Source organism: Adelges cooleyi, unplaced genomic scaffold, assembly GCF_023614345.1.
Source record: "Adelges cooleyi isolate 19-005CV unplaced genomic scaffold, UGA_ACOO_1.1 ACOO_flye_CR_arks_rails_tigmint_CR_PRNA_21, whole genome shotgun sequence".
Classification (NCBI taxonomy): Eukaryota; Metazoa; Arthropoda; class Insecta; order Hemiptera; family Adelgidae; genus Adelges; species Adelges cooleyi.
This window is the reverse complement of record NW_026095871.1, coordinates 4,664,557-4,685,116: the sequence shown is the minus strand read 5'-3', so window position 1 is coordinate 4,685,116 and position 20,560 is coordinate 4,664,557. Positions and strand designations below refer to the sequence as shown.

At 30.0% G+C, this 20,560-nt stretch overlaps 2 protein-coding genes across 5 annotated transcripts; one reads left to right on the top strand and one right to left on the bottom strand.

The window, feature by feature from the left end:
- Window positions 1–223: 223 nt before the first annotated feature.
- On the bottom strand, window positions 224–20,326 carry LOC126834068 (proton-coupled folate transporter-like). Of its 4 annotated transcripts, none has more exons than XM_050565701.1 (8): window positions 20,099–20,326; window positions 2,701–3,366; window positions 2,245–2,626; window positions 1,495–1,596; window positions 1,275–1,412; window positions 1,135–1,218; window positions 894–1,050; window positions 224–721 (listed from the first exon to the last, which is right to left on the bottom strand). In XM_050565701.1, the coding sequence occupies exons 1-8, from the start codon at window positions 20,198–20,200 to the stop codon at window positions 526–528; spliced, it is 1,827 nt and encodes a 608-aa protein (XP_050421658.1). In that variant the 5' UTR covers window positions 20,201–20,326; the 3' UTR covers window positions 224–525. The 4 variants fall into 4 exon arrangements, with proteins under 4 accessions (XP_050421658.1, XP_050421660.1, XP_050421661.1 ...); XM_050565703.1 differs by lacking the exon at window positions 20,099–20,326 and adding an exon at window positions 16,256–16,702; XM_050565704.1 differs by lacking the exon at window positions 20,099–20,326 and adding an exon at window positions 15,862–15,973.
- LOC126834071 (uncharacterized) lies at window positions 5,316–10,642 on the top strand. The gene is made up of 4 exons (XM_050565707.1): window positions 5,316–5,529; window positions 8,706–8,844; window positions 8,939–9,162; window positions 10,367–10,642. Exons 1-4 carry the CDS (start codon window positions 5,341–5,343, stop codon window positions 10,640–10,642), a joined length of 828 nt encoding a protein of 275 aa, XP_050421664.1. The 5' UTR covers window positions 5,316–5,340.
- Window positions 20,327–20,560: the final 234 nt, after the last annotated feature.

The window sequence follows — 20,560 nt, the reverse complement described above, 5'->3', positions numbered from 1 at the left end:
TGTTAAAATATACTTAAATCAAATTGTTATTATTATTCAAATTTAATTCGAGGATATAATTGTCTAGTTCTTCATAATAATACTTAGGTTTTATTTCCTGAAGTACTAATAATTTTAAATTTAAATTAAAAAATACAAATATATGTTATATATTATACGTAGTACATATTATATTGACACATTTGTTGACGTATAAACTTTTATATGCATTTTCTTTATTTAAAAAAAAAAAATAATAATAATAAATTAACAACAACTTATAGGTAATAAATAATAGTTACATTTAAATAAGTTAAAATTATAATGAAATAGAATGGCAGGGCGGTAGATAATGAGTATGCATGTTGGAAATTGGGCTTTGAAGTCATCTAAAAGAGGAACGATCCGGGCGTTAAGGGTTTAAAAATTCCTAATTGCGCCACTAAATGTTGCGATAAATAATAACTTAAAATAGATTTATATACAAAATAACAAAATGTATGTTTATATATTTATGTCATTTTCTTATATGTATAAGATTGATAATTAATCGGTTTTCAAATTTGGCTCATCATTTTGGAAAGTAGAGTTATCTATACCGTTTTTTTCAGACATCTCGATAGGATATTTTACAGAGTTGGTCGTTACGTCGGGATAGTCCAAACCGTTTTTCTGAACCTTTTCAGCGTTCTTCTCCTCTAGTTCTTGAGCTTCTTGCTTTTTGTTTTGTTTATACATCCACCTAGAACACAATATGTCGTTGTTTTGTTATCAAACAGTTAACGCAAACCCCTTCCCAAAATTACAAGGAACTTGCAATCATCGATTTCGAATCCTTACTGACCAGTTCGACGCCTTTACGCGATACGCCACGCTGGTCGAAAATGTTTGACAAAAAATATGTATATACTTACAAAAATATGAAGAACGCTGGTATCGTTAACCCTCCCCCGAGGAGGAAGAAGGCCCCCGGAAATGTTTTCATTGTGGCTTTGTAAAATGCACTGTACATTGGCGCGTATATCATAGGCACGAAAGCCTCACTGACACCCAGCACGGCACAAACTTGTCCTGGAAACACCACGGTAATACAGTTAGCAAAAACTAAGAAAACAAAATGATCATTTTTGACTTTTGATTTTGATTTTGAATTACCGAGTTCGTCCGGAGAGACCAGCTTTGTGAATATCGACCTGGTGGCAATCGATCCGGCGCCATGCATAATTTCGACAACCGGCCCTGAGTATTTTTCGGTGTTAAACTTGCAAGTTAAAAACGCGTTTCAATTTACTTACCCATAAAAAACATGAATTCGTTGTGCGCAAACGCAAACACTACGCTCCCGATGATTTTGCTAAAGCACGCCATGGCGGCTATTAGCGCGTCGTCCATTTGTAATTTGTGACTGAAAATCCACAAGGAAAGTGATGTGCCTGGAAATGATAAATATACATTTATAATCGATCTTATTACATACTGTTGTGGCGATAAGATATTGAAGGCATTATTACAAACCTATAAAACCGACAGCCATTGTGTACGTAGAAAATACGCTGTACTTAACCTCGTCCCAGTTGAACCTCATTCGAGTAGACAAGTACATAACAGACATTTCTCCTGTGTAAAATAATTATTGAAATTAAACGGCGATCGGTGGTCTATAAAAATTAAAACAGTTTCTAAATTTCTAATTTCTTGATTCTATATATTTTTAGCCACTATGTGGAGTAAAGTCATTTTTGGGTCTTACAATATTTGTTGTAAATAATTTACATTATCTCCAGAAATGCTGGATTTGCATAATACCTATTCTTTGTAAATAATACCAGCTATTATGATTAAAATGTGAAATTCTCATCCCCCCCCGTTAACAGTTGAACAAAGCTAACTCAGATTTTAGTTTTTACAACCAAAATTTTGCAAATGACTTCTTGAAATTTGGGTTCGGCGAATATTACAACAAACATTTTATAAGAATGTTTTTCACATCATACCTATGATAAATTAAACCTTTTTTATGTGTAACTTTTATACATTATTTACAAAATTGATTAAGGATTTTTATTATTTGTTAAAATTCAATGAAACCCGAATACACTAATCACGAATCACGAGTTACCGGTAGGTACATATCGAAGGGGCCACTGATATGTGCCGTATAAATGCAAATATGTACTACTCTCAATACAGACTTGTAGTCACGCCAACTATACTGAGCTAAATACGATGTTATTGTTTGAATAGAACACTCGACATTTTACCAACCTGACATGGGACCCATGATTATTATGAGCACCAGCATCATCATAATGACTCGGATTCTTCTGTTGTATTTTCCTTTTTTGAACGTCACGGCAATCGCGGCTTTAATGTGTTTGACATCAAAAAAATTTTGAACGTTTTTTATGAACGGCGTGCTTTTAGCATCGTCTTTGTTACTAGCTACGACAGCGTCTTTGGACTTCCTCGTGTCTTTAATGAACACGATGCCGTAGAATATGCCAAAAGCGTACAACGCCGAACAGATGCTGTAAATGCCGTAGAAGCCGAGTTGCCGGAACAAAACCCCGGACAGAATGATACCGAAAGGCAGTCCCAGCGTTACCGACAGATTCAGCACTCCTATCCTGAGGGTTCTCATTTTTACCTACAGAATAACAACCGTTAGCAATCAATAATAACAAATACGCCGAAACAACAATAGTTTTTCTTTCAACTGACCGTGGTCACGTCTGATATGTATGTGAATACGGCCATAAACATGATCATCCATCCTCCAGTCAGGGAAGAAGGGACGGACTCCACCAAGCCGGCTACTTCCATGGGCAGTTCATAGAAAAAGTAAACGCATACCAGCAGACCCAGAGTTCTGACCAGTTCGCCTATGACGGGCAGCAACAGAATTGGTTTTCTCTTTCGGCTTCTGTCGCTCCAAGAACCGACGAAAATGACAAAGATGCACGGGATGGTGTGCTGGATAATCGACTGCCACATCATCATGGTGGTTACCAGCTCTTGGACTTTGGCCTCTTCGTCGTGGATCAGGCCACTCGTGTTGCGTTTGTCGAGGGCAACACACACTTCATCGCTTAACTTTAAGTTGACCCTGCACGCCTTCTGCAGGTTCAAATTCTGCGTGGTCAAACCACCGAGTACACTGGATATGATGAATATGGCCAACAACGGTTCCACCGTAATGTTGTCCAATATATATCTAAACCTGGACAGTTTGTTCATTTTTTGCCATCTTTCGTGTTCTTCGTCGACATCGTCAGCCTTCACGGGCTTTTCAGCCTTTTCGGCTACGTCGGCCATATCGTTTGGAGGACTTGAGTGCTTAAACGACGTTAGGCCGTGAGTTATTCGACAGTTGACATTATTTACAATCTGTGGACAAAATAAGTACGTTATTGTAAAAAAATATGCCAACATAAGAATTTTTATTTTCACATCATATTATACACATCAATAATAACAAAGTTGTCTATCGAGTAGGTCACACAGATACGTTTTTTTTTCTCAAACTGTCCCATAGGCTTGACGTATACTATATATACTTATTAAAATTATGACCAAACCTATTAAAAATGTTCTAATTTTTCTGTGAACATTGTAGTCAGCGTATGATCAGACATTCTTTATTTGAAAATATATGTCTCAAAACTCACAAGTAATCTATGTATGAAACATGTTGTGTATAAAAAATACATTTAATTTAGTTCAAATTTTGAAGTCAACGACCTTGCACTGCGCCATAATCGTTGGATGTTTTAATTTTTGATTTTCGTATTTTTAACTCTGGTTGTTTTTTATGTTTAAATGCTATCACTTATCTTCAAACATTATATTTTACTGTATAATTTATTGTTTTTGTGGTTCGATTTAATGAAAACTAATGAGCTCATACAAATTTAGGTTTCTGTATTTCTAAGTATCAATGAAACATACATTTTAGGTATTAATTAACTAGTACTATAAATACTTAGATGAAATATTCAATATGAAATGCCGCTTTATAATCAGTTGTTATTAATAAAAAAAAATATCTATATTTTTTACATTTTTAAATGGTTTGATTGGTCTGATTAACTAAACAATGAACATTTTTCTGTAACAACTTTATTTATTTTATTTAAACTGTGAAAAAAGAAGAGTAAACTGCATCTAATCACCCGTTTTCAGAAACTTTTATATATTTTTTGTAGGTCTAAAATAACTCTAATGAAAAATGCAGGTTTTAGTTTTAATAAGTTTTGTTTTATTTATGTGAAATTCATCACGGTATAATACAAATTATTTTATATGTTTAATAGGGATGATTATAAGCGAATGGGACAAAATATGTAAATGCATTTTTTTTTTTTAGGAAAACCCAACAATGTTCACATTTGATTTAATTATGTAGTATACTAACATTTAATAATTGAAAGTATTGAGTTAAACATTTTAATCGAAAACTGTCGGTTACTTTATTCAAAAAATAGCATTTACATATCTTTGCTATCCATATTCCTCCAGAATTCACTCTGAAGTACTCCACTGTTAAATACTAACAAATAACCACCGCAAACCGGTAAAAGCGGCACTGTTCCTAGACAGCTCAATTTTAACATTATCACATAACGCACGTGCCCGTTGAGCAATTATTAGCAAATTGTCAGTCTTCAAGGCACAACCGGACCCCTGTTCGGGACAATTGTAACGGTTACAAGTTCAATTGAATAACAACTCTGTTCCCAATTGAATATGGCAGCAACAAACATTTTTTAAACGCAGTAAGCAGCTTGAAATTCCAGTCGATCGCACGGCGACGATATACCTTTGATCATTTGCGTCGGACTCAAATTAATTAACGTTGAAACAACGTTGGATAATGTTACACGGGGTCAAATATGAAAGGTTACAGATACAAATACACTCAATACGTGTATGTATAATACGCTTAATGAACTATGAGCTCAGACGTAAGCGTTTTTGTTTTTTCAAAGATCGTAGAAGAGCCGTTGATCGATAAGATCGGTATACAACAGAGACAAAGAGCCGCGTAATAATGAATTAATGTGTAACACTGGTGCAACGTGAAAGGACTCCGATAATCGTTATCCAGCCAACGCATTAAAATATATATTTATGTATACCATATTATTATTAAATACGGCCTACAACTGTTCATTGTTACTAAAATACAATATTACAACACGTGACTACGGTGGATATTGAGTTAACACGAATTTTTTTTTCTGCTTTCCGATTTCATAATAATACTCTTATCGAAACACAAAAATATCATATTATTATAGTTTTTTTATCTTTACCATTTCCGATTATTTCCCAAAGCGTATTATAACGAAATCATAGGTTATGCGTTTTTTTTTTAAAATTATGCTGTTGAGCAAAACCGTGTGTTTGGTAATTGGTCGGTACGAAAATGTGTATTATTGTTTTACCCGGATAAACTGTAACTATAACGATTTACAAGAAAGAAAAGTCAGCAACAGGATTGGTGAATACAGGCTTGCGCAGAGATTCTATCATGATAGACGATGCTTGGTAAATGTTAAGAAAAACTAAACAAATAGTCGCTTAAAAGGATTCCAAACATTAACATCTATTGTAAATTGAAGCTGAATACTCGTAGATGTTTATTTGTCGTAGAAGGATATTGCTAAACAAGTGCACGCCATTTACTTGTAAAGTTAAGTAGAGGTTTTTTCAAACGTTTAACTTTATTTAATTTTTTTTCTAGGAACGGATAGTTAAAATAATTTTTGTTGCGGGTAACTTAGTTAAAGCTGTACAACGGATTATCAGAAAAACCTGCCGTTTATTGTTTACTAAAAATTTGAAATACTTAATATTTTAACACTTTGACCGTCGAGTATTCCTTTTTGTAGCTGCTATTGCTTAATCGTCTGATCATGTAACTTCTAAGAACACAATAAACATTTATTTTCCAATGTTTATTCTTCAATTCACATGTTCGGGTTTTGCGCTGACTATTCAGACTAATGGCAGAGTCCATTATGAAAGGACCTTGTATAGTTTGGATTGTTAAGACCATGACCTTAAACTCTTTAAAAATGTTTTTAGCCCAAAACGTCAGTACAAAACTAAACACGTGGCTAAATTTGTAAAATATATTGAAAATCTTTTTAAATACTAAGCAAGCTTAATACATGAATTATAACGAATTAAACTTAATCTATGAAATATTCACTTTACTTTAAACTTTAAAATTATGGAGAGATTTCTTTGTGATTAATACTTACCTAATTATATTTAATAAATTTCTATAATGGTTTTTTTTACGAAAATCCGTTACTAACTAAAAATGTTTAAAACCATTTAAAAATATCTATTAATAATTAAAGTTTTTATCAATTTGACCGCGAACCCGAAATTTCAGTTTTGGTTTTAATAAGAGCTTCTGGATGAACTCTTTATACTAGTTAAATTAAATAGTTAGACAAACATAATTGTACTTAAAAATACAATTTTAGAAATGTGATAGTTGAATCATGATTATTTAACTAATAAGCGTATACAATTTTAAAAAGGCAAACCCATTAATTTTAATAAGATTGAAAAAAATATTCAATTACAATATCCTATCGCTACTATTATAAAATAGTGGCATAAAACAATTTATGTATTTTTAATGATCTTCATCTGTTTTTGACATGACTGTTGATGTAAATTTCATAAGGTAAAACTATATTTTACCTAATATTATTTTTAATAAGTCACTTACCTACACAATGCCTCCATTGGCGACTACTTAAAAATTATATGATAAACCATTTCACTTTATACATCAATAGTATACATAAAACAAATGTTTTTTTGGTATTTTAAAAAATGTTGAATAAAAGTCACTAAATTAGCTTTATAAACTTATGAGCTAAATCTCAATTAAAATAACACTGCTGAGGCACGACCTCTTCTGGCTCACTTCCGTTGTGTTGTGAGAATAATAACATATTATTGATAATTATAAAAGTGAGTTTATCAGTTTTACCGACATATTTATTTTAAATGTACTTTTTGATCGAAGATTAATTAATTTTCTTAGAGATAATATTTCATGTACAGTCATTAATGCACGGCAAGATGAAATATTACGTTATCTTTCGACATTTTATTTTATCTAGAGACCAGTGTAAACTTAATGGACGATTTTTCTTATATTATCTTTTACTTATAACTTATAAGCAATATAATTTTATATACTGCATTTGAGAGTTGTGAATGAATTGATATCGTAATAGTGCACAGCCTAATATTATAATAGTAGGTATACGCGAATTATTTATAATGCTTATTAAAAACTAATTTAATGTTTGTATAAACATAATAATTACATTATAGGTAACAATTATTTTATAAATTGATATATTTATAAATACTAAGTACGTAAGTCTAAAAAGTCAATGGTAACTTTTGGCAAAAAAGTGTTAGGTAGACCTCTAAATATGCGAATTAAAACACACTTTATTTTATAGTGTTAAAAAATGACACTCCTAATACAAAAATTTAAAACCCTAAACCCCCCATATTAAATTGGTTTCAAGTTGAAAATATTCTCAAATTTTGCGGTGTATTTTCGGGGTGAATATTTTAAAATTCATGATTTTGTATTCATTTTTAATGTATGATAAGGTACTGGTTTACAGCTTGTATAAATGAAAAAATCTAGTTGTTGGTTAAGGGTTTATTGTGGATCTAGACACAAAAAAAAAATTGTTAAGAAATTTATATCTACCTTCTCGGCTTCGATGCACAAAGACATTAGGTAACTGTTATAATATCACAATTACACCATGTTGTGTATGATAATACTCACTTGGCAACGGAATATATTATACGAGTTATATAATAAATAAATTACTTGTAATACAAATACCCAACCACGGATGTCGGTTGGACTCAGATTTTATTTCATGATACCCAGTTCTTAAAGAAAAACTATCTTATTTGCTATTTGTTGTGTGATATCTATTATATATTAAGTAAAATTTGTATTTTCCATCAAACAGAGTTTGTAAACTTTAAAGATGAGTAAAAAAGAAAAAGCGAGATTAAAAGCATTAAAACAGGAATCCGAATTTCAGACGGTACATTACAAAAGATCATAAATATTTCAGTATCTGCCAATTTTAAAGGTAAAATCATTAACATGTGTCTTAGGCGTGGTTGTCTAGAGAAATAGAGCTCTGCAATGATAGCAGAAAAATACTTGATAACCGATGGAATGATATTGTTTCCTCGTTCAAAGATACAACATTAAAAAATCAGATTATGGTAATTACTCGTTTACCTCAGTTCTTACTTCGAAAATAAATAAAAACTGTATAATTCTTTGTATATAAACTTACAATACATATATATATATATATATAATTTATTATCATGCGGAAATTTACACAAAGAGTTATAGGAATGTTGTAGCAATGGAATTAAGCATGGACTATGTTTCAGTTGAAATGTTACAACTAATGAAGCCATCAAAGATATCTATTGTTCTAATTTTCTCTAATTTTGTAACATCCCGGAATGATATAATTTCCTAACTCTCCTTGTCAGTCTGTCTCAATTAGGAAGGGGGTACTACCTTGGGACTACGTTTTAGCTTAGACTTTGGAAGTTATTGTGTAATAATGTCAGCTAGAAAACTTGTAACTTAAGTCGTGTCGTATGAAATAAAATTATGTTTCTCTGTATTAAAGTTACATCGTCGGGCTTTGTCCAGAAACGTTGACTTTAAGGATAAACTTATCGCCCGACTCTTGGACGAGTTGGATCAAGTGTCGTTGCAACGAAACAGGGCGTACCGGGACAACGCTGAGCTGATGGATAATGCCTTAAGTGAGTCCAACCTACCAGTGTACTACTTTTTTGTATTAACCCGTTCAATATTGCTTGAATATAATATAATGGTATTGGCATTGTCAACTTTCAGTGGCGATCAAAGGCGAAATGGAAAATGTGCACGCTCAGTATCAAGCCAGAGTTAAAGAAATATTGCCGGTTAATTTAGCTGAAATGGAAGTCAGAATGGCTGACAGTAATAACAGTTGGACTAGAATTAAGTACTTTGAATGGAAATTGAGACGAACCGCGAAAAAGAATAGCGATGCCGTCCGACAAGCACACATTGAAAAAATGAACTTGGAAAATGGAAGAGTATGATATTTGTAATAATAATCCGTATATACAAATAATAGCATTACTCAAGACATATCCGATAAATTAACTATGAATAATATTATAAAATTAGCGTTTTAACCTAACCTTAAACCGTTACTTAAACCGTTTGAACTCGAGGTAAGAAAAGCAGTTTTGTTAAAACACATGCATACCTCCGTTATACTAGAATATTAATTATTCACGAAACGTTTTATAATAATATAATATAGTTATGTAATAAAGTTGTTATGTAATATGCAGGGAAAAAGAAAAATGTTATGATTTTCTAGGTTTTACCATTAACCATTGTTTTATTGAACGGTTAAAAATTAAACTACTATTATCATTACTCTGAATGATAGACATTAAATCGCATATGAATACTTATCTCTATTTCTTTATTGATCTTGAACCTTATTTTATTATATAGAACTAATTAGTAATTACTGTCTATAATTATTCATACAAATGTCGTAAGCATCCGGATTTATCATCTAACAATCATGTTATTGTTTACGTTTTCTAATTAGATGCTTTAAAGTGTTAGTTTATTCAATACATAAATAACTATTTATGAAGTCGACCATTGAAATTGTATCTATCCACATTCACTCTACACACGCACCGCCGTGTCTTTGTTTTCAACATCTAACACTTTTTTGGTTTACCTCTAACTTTCTAACCCTCTCTATGACACTTATATACGTCAAATCGGCCGTGCTTAAAAGTCGTCTCCAATTTTCTTCAAATTTGGTGGGTCAACGGAGAATCTTAAATAATGGTCAAATCTAAAATGTTTGTACACTTCAATTTTAATGAACTTTTGTGGCTTTCAAGTCGCGGCCGATTTGGTGTACAAATTCGAAAATGCACATTAAAGGTAAAGTTTTTTTTTCGAGAAAATTCATAAAAACTGCAAAAAATCAATTAAAAAATAAACTTATTTTAATTTTTAAGTTTTTTGAATAAGTATAATTTGAAAAATAGTTAATTATGGGCTCTGTAAAAATGATGGTAATTTTTGGTTGTTCTTGAAAGGTTTTTGAATGTTACCAGTTACATCCAAAACAAGTTTTAAATATAAAAATGCTTATTTTTTTTGTATTTTGGCAGTACACGTTTTGTTTGCACCACTCCGAATAATTATTTTGAACTGTTTTTTTCCTAAAAAAATGTTGAGATTAGTATTTAAATACCACAGCTTAATACGGTTCTCGACAAGTTTCGTCGAAAACAAATGTTCCACTGTCGATCGTTGGTCGAGGAACATCATGCGTTGCTCACCGAGTACGAAGAAAAGACAAGCGAAATGAGAAATGACTATCAGGATTTGAGAGAAAAAGATGAAAACTCTTTCAACTCTATGCACAGATTAGATTCTAAGATAAATGACATTCAAGTAAGTCGTGTTCGACTTTTTAGGTTGAGTACTAACAATAAGTGCCTTCCTAATTTCAAACGGGGTATTCTTGGCTAACAGAACGAAATAAGTAATTTGAACAAAAAAATCAAAAAGTCTGCGTCCTATGCGGAAATGAACCAGCTACTTGTCGAAAAAGAAGTGTTTCAGAAAGGCTATAAACGTTTTTTTCAAAAAGTAATAGACATTTCCCAGCACGGATTCAATCAGCTCAGCGTACTTTGCCAATGTACTAGTGAAGTTTACAAAGTAAGCGCACATGTAATTCCACGTAAATGTCGAAAAGCAATTACACACATAACAATTTCTGTGTTCTTATTTAACATTTACTACTTATCCCAAAACGAAGGTGTTGAATGTGGCGCTGGACAAATGTGATACGTTTATGAAGGTTGCTAAACTTTGTCAGCAAATGAGATTACAGGAGGAAAAAATCGAAATGTCCACCAAAATTCTCACCAACGACGATATCGATTTGGTAATTAACTATGCTTTGTATAATTACTAGTGAGTGGACATTTTTTTATATTTTCTTGAATTTGTCAATCAACTGATTTGTTTAAAACTACCGTGTATTGTTATAATTTGTATAATTATATTTACCAATACATCTTAGTAATTCAAAATAATATACTAATAAAACTACAGTACCTCGTATATGAAAATTGCAATACATTTTGTCCGACATGGTAAAATGTAGTAAAGAGTTTTGAATGGGTTTGAATAACGTAAACGATTTTCTTTTTTCTTTAGTTTGTTCGCTTGCGTTTACAGGACACATTTAGTTTTAATAGTATATTATTTTGTTTACAAGGTTAAAACATAATATATTCCATCACTATTCTCACTACACAGTATAGTATATATACCTACATTCATCCTTGACATTATGAGATTCGTTTAGAAAACAATTAAAAATGTCATTAAACAATAATGAAGAGCTATTATTTTTAAATAATAATTTTTTTTTTTGTACAAATATTTTACTTTATTTTTTAAAATTTTGAGTATTCGTTCAGTAAAAAGTAGGTACTAATATAGTAAAAACGATAAGTGGCGATAGGATATTACTTTTATAAGTATTCAGTTAAATATTACTAAAAACAATCGTTAGATCATTGATAATATTAGTAAAACTGGATTGCTGGAACTGTGTTCCGGTTGACGTCTTAATGATGTCTGGGCACGATTAAATATATAATCAATTAGACTATATACATTTCAGGTATATAGTGTTTACAGAAGAATAGATAAATTTTATCTCTAAATATGACAGATACTAAACTAATTAGTATTTGTTTGGATGTGTTTGATACTATGTACAACTAGAATCAAAGAATTGAAACTAAAATCGAATAACTTTTCCAGCCCGTGTGCAATGCGGCTTTAGAAAATCTACAACAGTTTTGGAACCGTGTTTCTAATGTGAAGATTAACACAGCACTGTTGTGCGAAGAAACCGAAAAGTTAAAAAAAGAGAACATTGAATTGAAAAATAAAATTCGAAAACTAGTTTTGCAAAATGTCTAATTGTCAACTGTCGAATAATTGGAGTAAATTCGAATAAACTTCTTTGTATTGAACACGTCAACTTTTTCTCGAATAAAAAGAAAAATTGTAATATATGTTAAGAACAATATTATGCTACAAATAAATATATTTATTTGTAGAAATCAAAAAACACATTTTTTTTATTCGAGCACAAAAATATAATATTTCTACGGCCATTAGGTAGCAGAAATTATCATAGTAATTTAAATATTTATATGTAGTGTAAGGTTTAAAGACCTTGCAAATAAGATCCCAACACAACATTATAATTTTTTATTATTTATAAATAAATAAGAATAATCATTACCTACTACTGATTAAATCATCGGCATATGAGAATAAAGAAAAATGTACGGACAAAAAGAAACTTATAAACACGATGATGTATTTGAAAAGTATGGGTTTTTTTAACAAAGAAATCAAATTAACTCATCAACGGTATAGGATATATTGGTAGCACAAAGACCAAAGTTTATAATTATCATTACTATCCTGTTAAATATGAAATAAGCTAACAATTTATATATATAAATAATTATTAAGTAACAATGACATGTTTAACTGTAGTGTAATTTGACTTATAATTCGAGGCATTTTATGCTGTAATTTCCCAATCACTAACTAACAATTTGATACAACAGAGATCATTTTTTATCATGTTTATTGCGATAATTATAATTTTATGTAGCTGTGCATAAATTTACGTGTTTATTTCTTTAGAAACGGAATTTTTCTTGAGTCTGACAAATTTTTAAAGCGAAGTGGTTCGTTTTTTCTATTGAATAAATTACACAAAGCTGATTTGTCGTTTAATAATATTGAAATTTAATAATGATTATTATTGTAATTATTTTTATAATTAACTATAAATTATTATTGTTATTGGAACTTATTATTATTATTGGTATTAGGTGCAATTTAATTTAATTTTTAAATATAGGGAAAATTAATTATAATACCATTTAATAATTATTAGTAAAATTAAATATGGTTTGTATATTTCTTATTATTACTTATAATACAAATGTATAATATACATTGAGATTCGATTTATAATGAAGCTATAACATATATTTTTTATGATTGAAAATTTTGTACTAGGGTTGAGTGAATATACTTGTACATATTTTACTTTTATTAATGGAACAATTATGATATGATTTTGGTTATAAGTATGTAGGTATTAAGATACTTCAGTGGTTTTGAATTTAAAAAAAAAAATGTGGTTAAAGAATTTTATAATTAGTTTGGCAGTTGTTCAAAGGTTGACCATATTATTATCATGTACAAGATTTTTCGGTTGAACCCACGACCCTGAGATAACAGTCTTGTGGTCGTACGACAAACCGGGGTTTAAGTTGTATATTTATATTTAGTAATAATTTATAAGTATAACTTAACTGCATAGTGCTGAGTGCATACTTAAGATATACGACGGTTTGTAGCGTAAGTATATCTGAATTTTGATCATAACAATTAATCTATAAATGAAAACTATCCGCATGCATTATATACAATATTTAATTTATCCGTCACAAAACAAATATGCCGAAACAAAATATTATGATAGTATTATATAAATAATAATAGAAGTTGTAGTGTTTTTGATGTGTGATATATAGTGTATACATGTATAATGATTCATTACATGTGAAATAATACAATATACCTACTTATCCGATAGATAACAACAATTTATGTCAACAAATATTTAAATATGTAAACAATTAAATAATGCATAAAAATAAGATTAGTACTAAAAATAAACATTGATAAATTATTATAATATTTTAATCATGGCAGATTTAAATCAATCGGATAGCCGGAAAGTTAGGTTAAACCTGACCGGAGAACTATTATTATTCTGAAGCAATAAAAAAAAAACAAATGTGTTGGTTCCTTTCGAAATATTAAATTTAAAAAGCTATGTCATAAATATTTATCACTGACCTATTTTACGGCCCTTAAAATCACTTAAAAAAAAAACTTAATCGTCCATTCAACGAAAAAATTCCGTGTTAACTTTAGGTCTTAAAATATTTGTTGAACTGTAACCACTGAGATATAAAAAGGATAATATTTTTGTTGAATAGTATGTGCTTGATTAAATAAATTACCAAACTAATCCTCCGTTTTATCGCATGTTATTTCTTTAATCTATTAAATAATAGAGTTTAGAACCACTTACTACGAGTAGGTACCTAACGTAACTTATTGTTATTCATTGAGATTTAACGATTTAGGACTAAACGAATTAACGATATAAGTTTTTTTTTTGGAGCCAAATATTTTTTTATTAATAAAGGCTATTAAAAAAAAAGAAAGTTTTTTAATTTTTAAGCTCGCATGTTTGAACTGTCGATGATAATACTTAAAAAAAACCATCGTCATTTGCATACTTTCGCAACGCCGTTCACAGATAATACACAACGGTTATGATAATACATCTTTAAGGTTACCCATAATATGTTAGAATACTTTTCTCCTTACCCCTTACTGCCGTATAACGTATCCTAGTGTAGACCTAGTCACTTTTCATTATTTTTTTCTTACCTAAAGGTACATTGAAATTTGAAACAGTAAAAAATGCAAGATATCAGTAATGGGCAAAACGAGTATACTTAATAATTATAGTTTATCAACTCAAGTGTATTTTATTTGATGTATTTGTACTTCACAACAAATTGGATATCATATCGGTAATATAAACAGCAATTTCTTTAAAAATACAATATAGAAACTATACCTAATAAATTCAAACGTTAACTTTTTTTTTTTGTAACTTTTTAATACAGCAGAAATAGTTAGTATTTATTTTGGTTCAGATATAAGACATAAGGTGGATAATACGCGTTGTGAATACTAATAGACTTAATTTGAAATTTTCAGTGTAAGTATGTAAGCATCGAGTGGCGAGTTGTATAAATTAAAAACTGCCGTTATTTGGTAGCGATTTTATACTATCCTAACGGGTTCTCAATGAAAGCAAGTTAATCATTATCATAACCGTTGAACAATTATTTATTGATCAATTTAAAAGTACTTTGAGTGCACGCGGCGACTTGTTTTTGAAAGTTTGAATGCAACCTAGTGTCGAGTAAGCCGTAAGGTGTTGGCGGATCCTTAAATACAATATCCTGTTGTATATAATACATGACCTCGATGAGACGCGTGTAATCAAAATTATCTATTGTTAATTCTAAAAAAAAAATGCACGCGAGCCGGTATATACAATTATACAGCAAATAATTATATACAATGCATAAAACGACTGCGTAATATATTTTTTTTCACTAAAAATACAATTAAAAAAACACTATAAAGTAGTGAAGTAAAAAAAAAACAACATCGAAGTTAAACTACAATATTCCTGCGCTTTGAAAAACTTAATAACTTAAATTAAAATAATAAATACACACATTTCTATCTAGGTACTGAAAACCGATATCGTATTGAAACACAATATTCCAAGATTATTATAGTTCATACACTATTGCTGTATTACCGTTAACTCGAAAGGCGATTTGAACACTTCTGGCTGGTTTAAAATTAACGAAAACAAGTCTAGACCACTCCAACAAGTATTTCTTGTCTATTGTGTGTACTGCCTTTGGGTTGATATCGGAAACGTGAATTGTATTACACCACTCAATGTAAAATATTAGAGGACTCGACGGATTTAGTTATAATATTATTATGTAGGTAAATAATAAAATGTATATTACCCAGGTATGGAAAAACGGTTTGCGGCACACAAGTAAATTTTGAAAAACACATCAAAGTAAAAAAAAGTGTTTGAAAAACCGATTTTTGAAAATAATATCTTTACGTTTTATTGTTTATACTTTATTCTACTATTATCGCTCTTGGTTTGTCGAATGACTTATTAATTTAAACTTAACAAGACACATGTGTTTTAACATGTAAATAATATATCATTATTACAATATTTATTTATCAAACCGAGTATTAAAAAAATACAATAATTATAATATTTGTACATATTTTAGATAAGAAAACTGACGTTTGAATTTTAATTGAATAGGCATGATAATAACAATAAAATTATAGCACTATCGCGTTTCTTAAAAAATAGAAGAAAAAAAATGTCTGCGTTACCTTATACTGTTAACGGAGAAGATTTGATCAGGCTATTGCGCAGTTGCCCGTGTACTCTGCAACTGGAACCGACAGTGACATTCGCATGGATATAATACAATGTTATAATTTGTGTGTACCGCTTGCAAAATATCAAAAGCCTTGTGTTAAGTCTACAGTGTTTGCGCTTTATAATTATCGGCTAATGTGTGTCTTAATAACTACGTTTTTCTGATCGGTCACGACACTTCCCTGAGAAAACAATTAATATTTAAAAAACTTTTAATCGCATTACAAGTGTACAATTTTTCAATGTCGCGATAACATCACGTGGACTCATATAGGCGTGAGATCTCCTGTCTACACATAACGGTATAAAAAAACTCTTTGAGATCTCTCCACAGCGTAGTTCTTCGATTCTTGAGCGACCGAGTACTATTTGAAACATGCACGGTACAGCAGCAACAGCAGCAAAGAGACAAACCCATTTAGTTTAACGACCTTCACCTGAACCTGCCATATGAGTCAATAATATATTTCCCCCCACATACGCGCACAAACAGCACCAGTTATAAAGCCAGTAACGTGTGTTGCGTTCCTCGGTGTTCCTTGGTAGGTTTAGAGCTTTCAACTACTCGATTTTTTGCCGTAACACTTAACAGCAATCGGCATACATAATTTCAATAAAAAAAAAATAACAAATATAAATTATCTTGGGGGCTAGATATTATGATAACAGCATTTGAAAAAAGTTAAATCATAGTTTAATTATCACCATACTGGTGGAAGTGTACCCTCCAAGTCCGCCTTTTTCTTCTAGTCACATCCCTGGCACCCTCTTAGATGATGTACTCTAATCGGTGCATGACTAGTGATCAAATTAAACTCATATTTCTCACGGTCATTAAATACCACAACATATCGATGTTATGACTAAAGATTATAATAGCACACATATTTTTCTCAAGCTATTAAGATAAAAAACTTATTAATAAATACTGTTTGATTATCAATTATAGTTGTGCCTGCTTAGGTAAGGTGTTTTTACCTACTAGCTAATTAAAACTATTCCTATTATATTCACAACGAAATATTTTTATCAAAACTTAATTTATTAAAACATAATTTTATTAAAAATACAAAAACGTTGCTGAATGACTTCATTGTAGTTAACGAAACAAATAATCTTTTCTAATTTTAATTTTATTAATTATAAATCACAATAAACCATTGTTCATTAGTTAACTACTAAACTACTTGTTTATTACAGTTTAACAACAACAAGTAAGTCAATAAACAAACATCATCACCATAACCTACATTGTGCTATCGCAATATCAGAAGCAGTAATACATACTGAATAGTAAAAATATTTGTAATACCTATAATATTTGTAAATATTTTGAAAAAATTGTTTTTTTACTTGCTAATAAATTATAGGCCGGCAATCTGTAAGCTATTCAATTAAAATGTAATAAAAATGATCCTTTCGAATAACTTTTGTAATGCCTTTATTTTATAAGTAACACTATACAGCATAATGTGTCCTCATTTTGCATCAGATACCAAAATACACCAATTGTTTTAATTTTTTTCGCTGAATCCGAATTTGGCCTTGAATATTTGTAGCATTTCAATTTATTTTTTAAATAGCTTCTAACGTTTTTTGGTGTTTCTAGAGTGTTATGAATGATTGACCAATTTTTTAAAATGCCTGCCAATTGGGTCTCTAATTATTTTTTTAACCGCAGACAAGACAGTCCAATTACGCTCATATTTACGTGACACTTGAAGCTTATTTTTTATCTTTACTGTAATCAAAATGTCTCGGAGTTAATGTAGGATCTTTATTTTTTTTTTAAACACACAATATTGTAATTTTTTTAAAAGTATGTATTATTATATAAAAGAAAGATCTATTTTATATATTTTTTTTTTTAATTTTTAAGCGACAGTACACAAATTACTATAGTTGGTTAGCCGATCTTATTAAAATATGAAAGTTAAATATTTTGTGTTTAATAATTGTTATCGCAATTTGTTTTCATAAACTCGTTAATCTATTTTAGTAAATCTAATTTAGTACAAACAACATAAATATACACCTATGACCTAACCTATTAATTATGTAGAGTAAAATGTATATAATATCAACAACAACTCAGTAAAATGATAGTTGTAATAATTTGCAGCTTTCTTTTAATTGGTCGTTAATGTTATGCTTTCTTAGTTTTCAATCATTTCAATGTAATAATAATTTTGAGTTATAAATAGTTTAAATAAGACAGCAAATATCGCTTAAGCCTTATTATGACGTACTAACTAGAATGTGCCAATATCGTTCCCATTATTACATTAATTCATCGTGGTATTTTGTTTATGTTATTTTATTTAAAAATAATATGTGTTTTTATGTAATATTTTGAGCGATAATAAATCACTTTTAGCGCTTCCTCTATTAAAACTCTTCTGGAAAAGGCGGAATTGGCATCTTATCGTTAACTCTTGGTTGACTAACAGTATAATGTCGCAACGCAGCTATGATATGAACCATTATCAGTTCGGAATCTACATAATTATTATTGTCTTAGATTAGTGCAAAATATTTGCCTGTTTTATTTGATGTCCTAATCGACATTGACAGCTGTGCGTTGTGTGTACCGTATAATCAAACTACTTATCTTTACGTTGCATTTTGCGGACAATAGTTTTATACATTTAAGTACATAAAATAATCAGTAGTGGCGTGGTGAATTTTGTATCGTGTAACGTTCATCAATAATAATATTCACACATATTGATTCAATTATGGTTGAATTATTGGTGCTAAAATACATAGGTGTATTATTTTTTACTTAAAACAGATATTATTGATACGTTAGGACGATGCAGTATATTTTGTTTTTTCATCATCGACGAATTAATTAATGCAAATTGCAGTTGTTATTTTTAGCTATATTTGCAAGTTTAGCAGATTAAATTTAATTCCAATGTATTAACGCCGACCGACCTTTACAGAATGTACATAGGTTATGGTCAATATTAATACAAATATAAGCCGTAGTGTTATAATGTTTAGAATAACAAGCTGTAGTTTTTTGTAACTGCTAAATCAACATATTTTATACTACTATTCTTACTATATTATATATAAAATATTATGGCGTAATAACCACGAATCTAAACAAAACTACATAGCAAAGTACACCATACTTATTAGAGTACGTATAGATACTAAATTAAAACTGTATAATATATAAATGTTTTTCGTTAAGAATATAGTGCAAAACCGATTGGCACAATAATCATTATAATTACAAAATATATTCAGGTTTTACTAGTGAGTCATAAGTGAAGATGTAACCACAATTACATACATCATTATAATAATTAGACAATCTTACATATTATAATAAAAAAAAAAAATTGTTTTAAAATAGTGTGCTACGCAATCAACTAAATTTATCACAATTTTTTTTATTGACTATGGAAGCTTTGTAAATGGTATATGTAGGGTAAAATTGAATGAGGTGGTAATTTGATGTGAGAAACAGTTCCATTCGCCAAAAAGATATTGAAAAAAATAACAAAAAGGGAGGGTAAAATATAGGCAATATTTCAACAGCCGCAGTAAAAAGTTAAAATAGCGATAATTGAAGCATCCAATCTTATTTTGGAATCCAATATTAAGCGTTGCATTAAATACTCAGTTTAGAAAGATATGATATTCTTTTTTAGGAACAATTTTGAGAATATAATACCGATATAGTCAAATATGAGCAGAGTTACCTATGGCATCAAAGAATTTAAGTAGTCTTTTAGGCGTTATATCTAAATTTATAGAGGTAGAATTGTTTGTATTACCTCGCTAATTTCATGATCCCATTCGCTGGAGGAGTTTTTTTCGGTTTCGTCTTGTGTTTTAAGAGAGGCATGTCTATTTTTTGTTCTTGGAGATAGAGCCATGTTAACAGAGCGCTTTTGAGCTGAATTTTGGGCAATGGCGGTTTATTCGTGGGCTTCATGTGCAGTTAAACTTTATTTTGAGCGCAGCACTATTGTTATCAAGTGACAATAGACAACCGGTTGCAATGAACGATGTCAACATATTATAATATTACAATAATACAATAATATTACAGCTATCAAAGTATAAAGAAAACATTTAAATATATTTTAATATATAACAAACTTATTCACTGTTAAAATAATAAATAAATTGAATGCAAAAAAGAGCGTTGGTGCATTTAAATGAATTATGTTGTCCAAAAGCATTGCACGCCCATTCTCAACGTTGATATCAATATAACTTACTTATATGGTTAA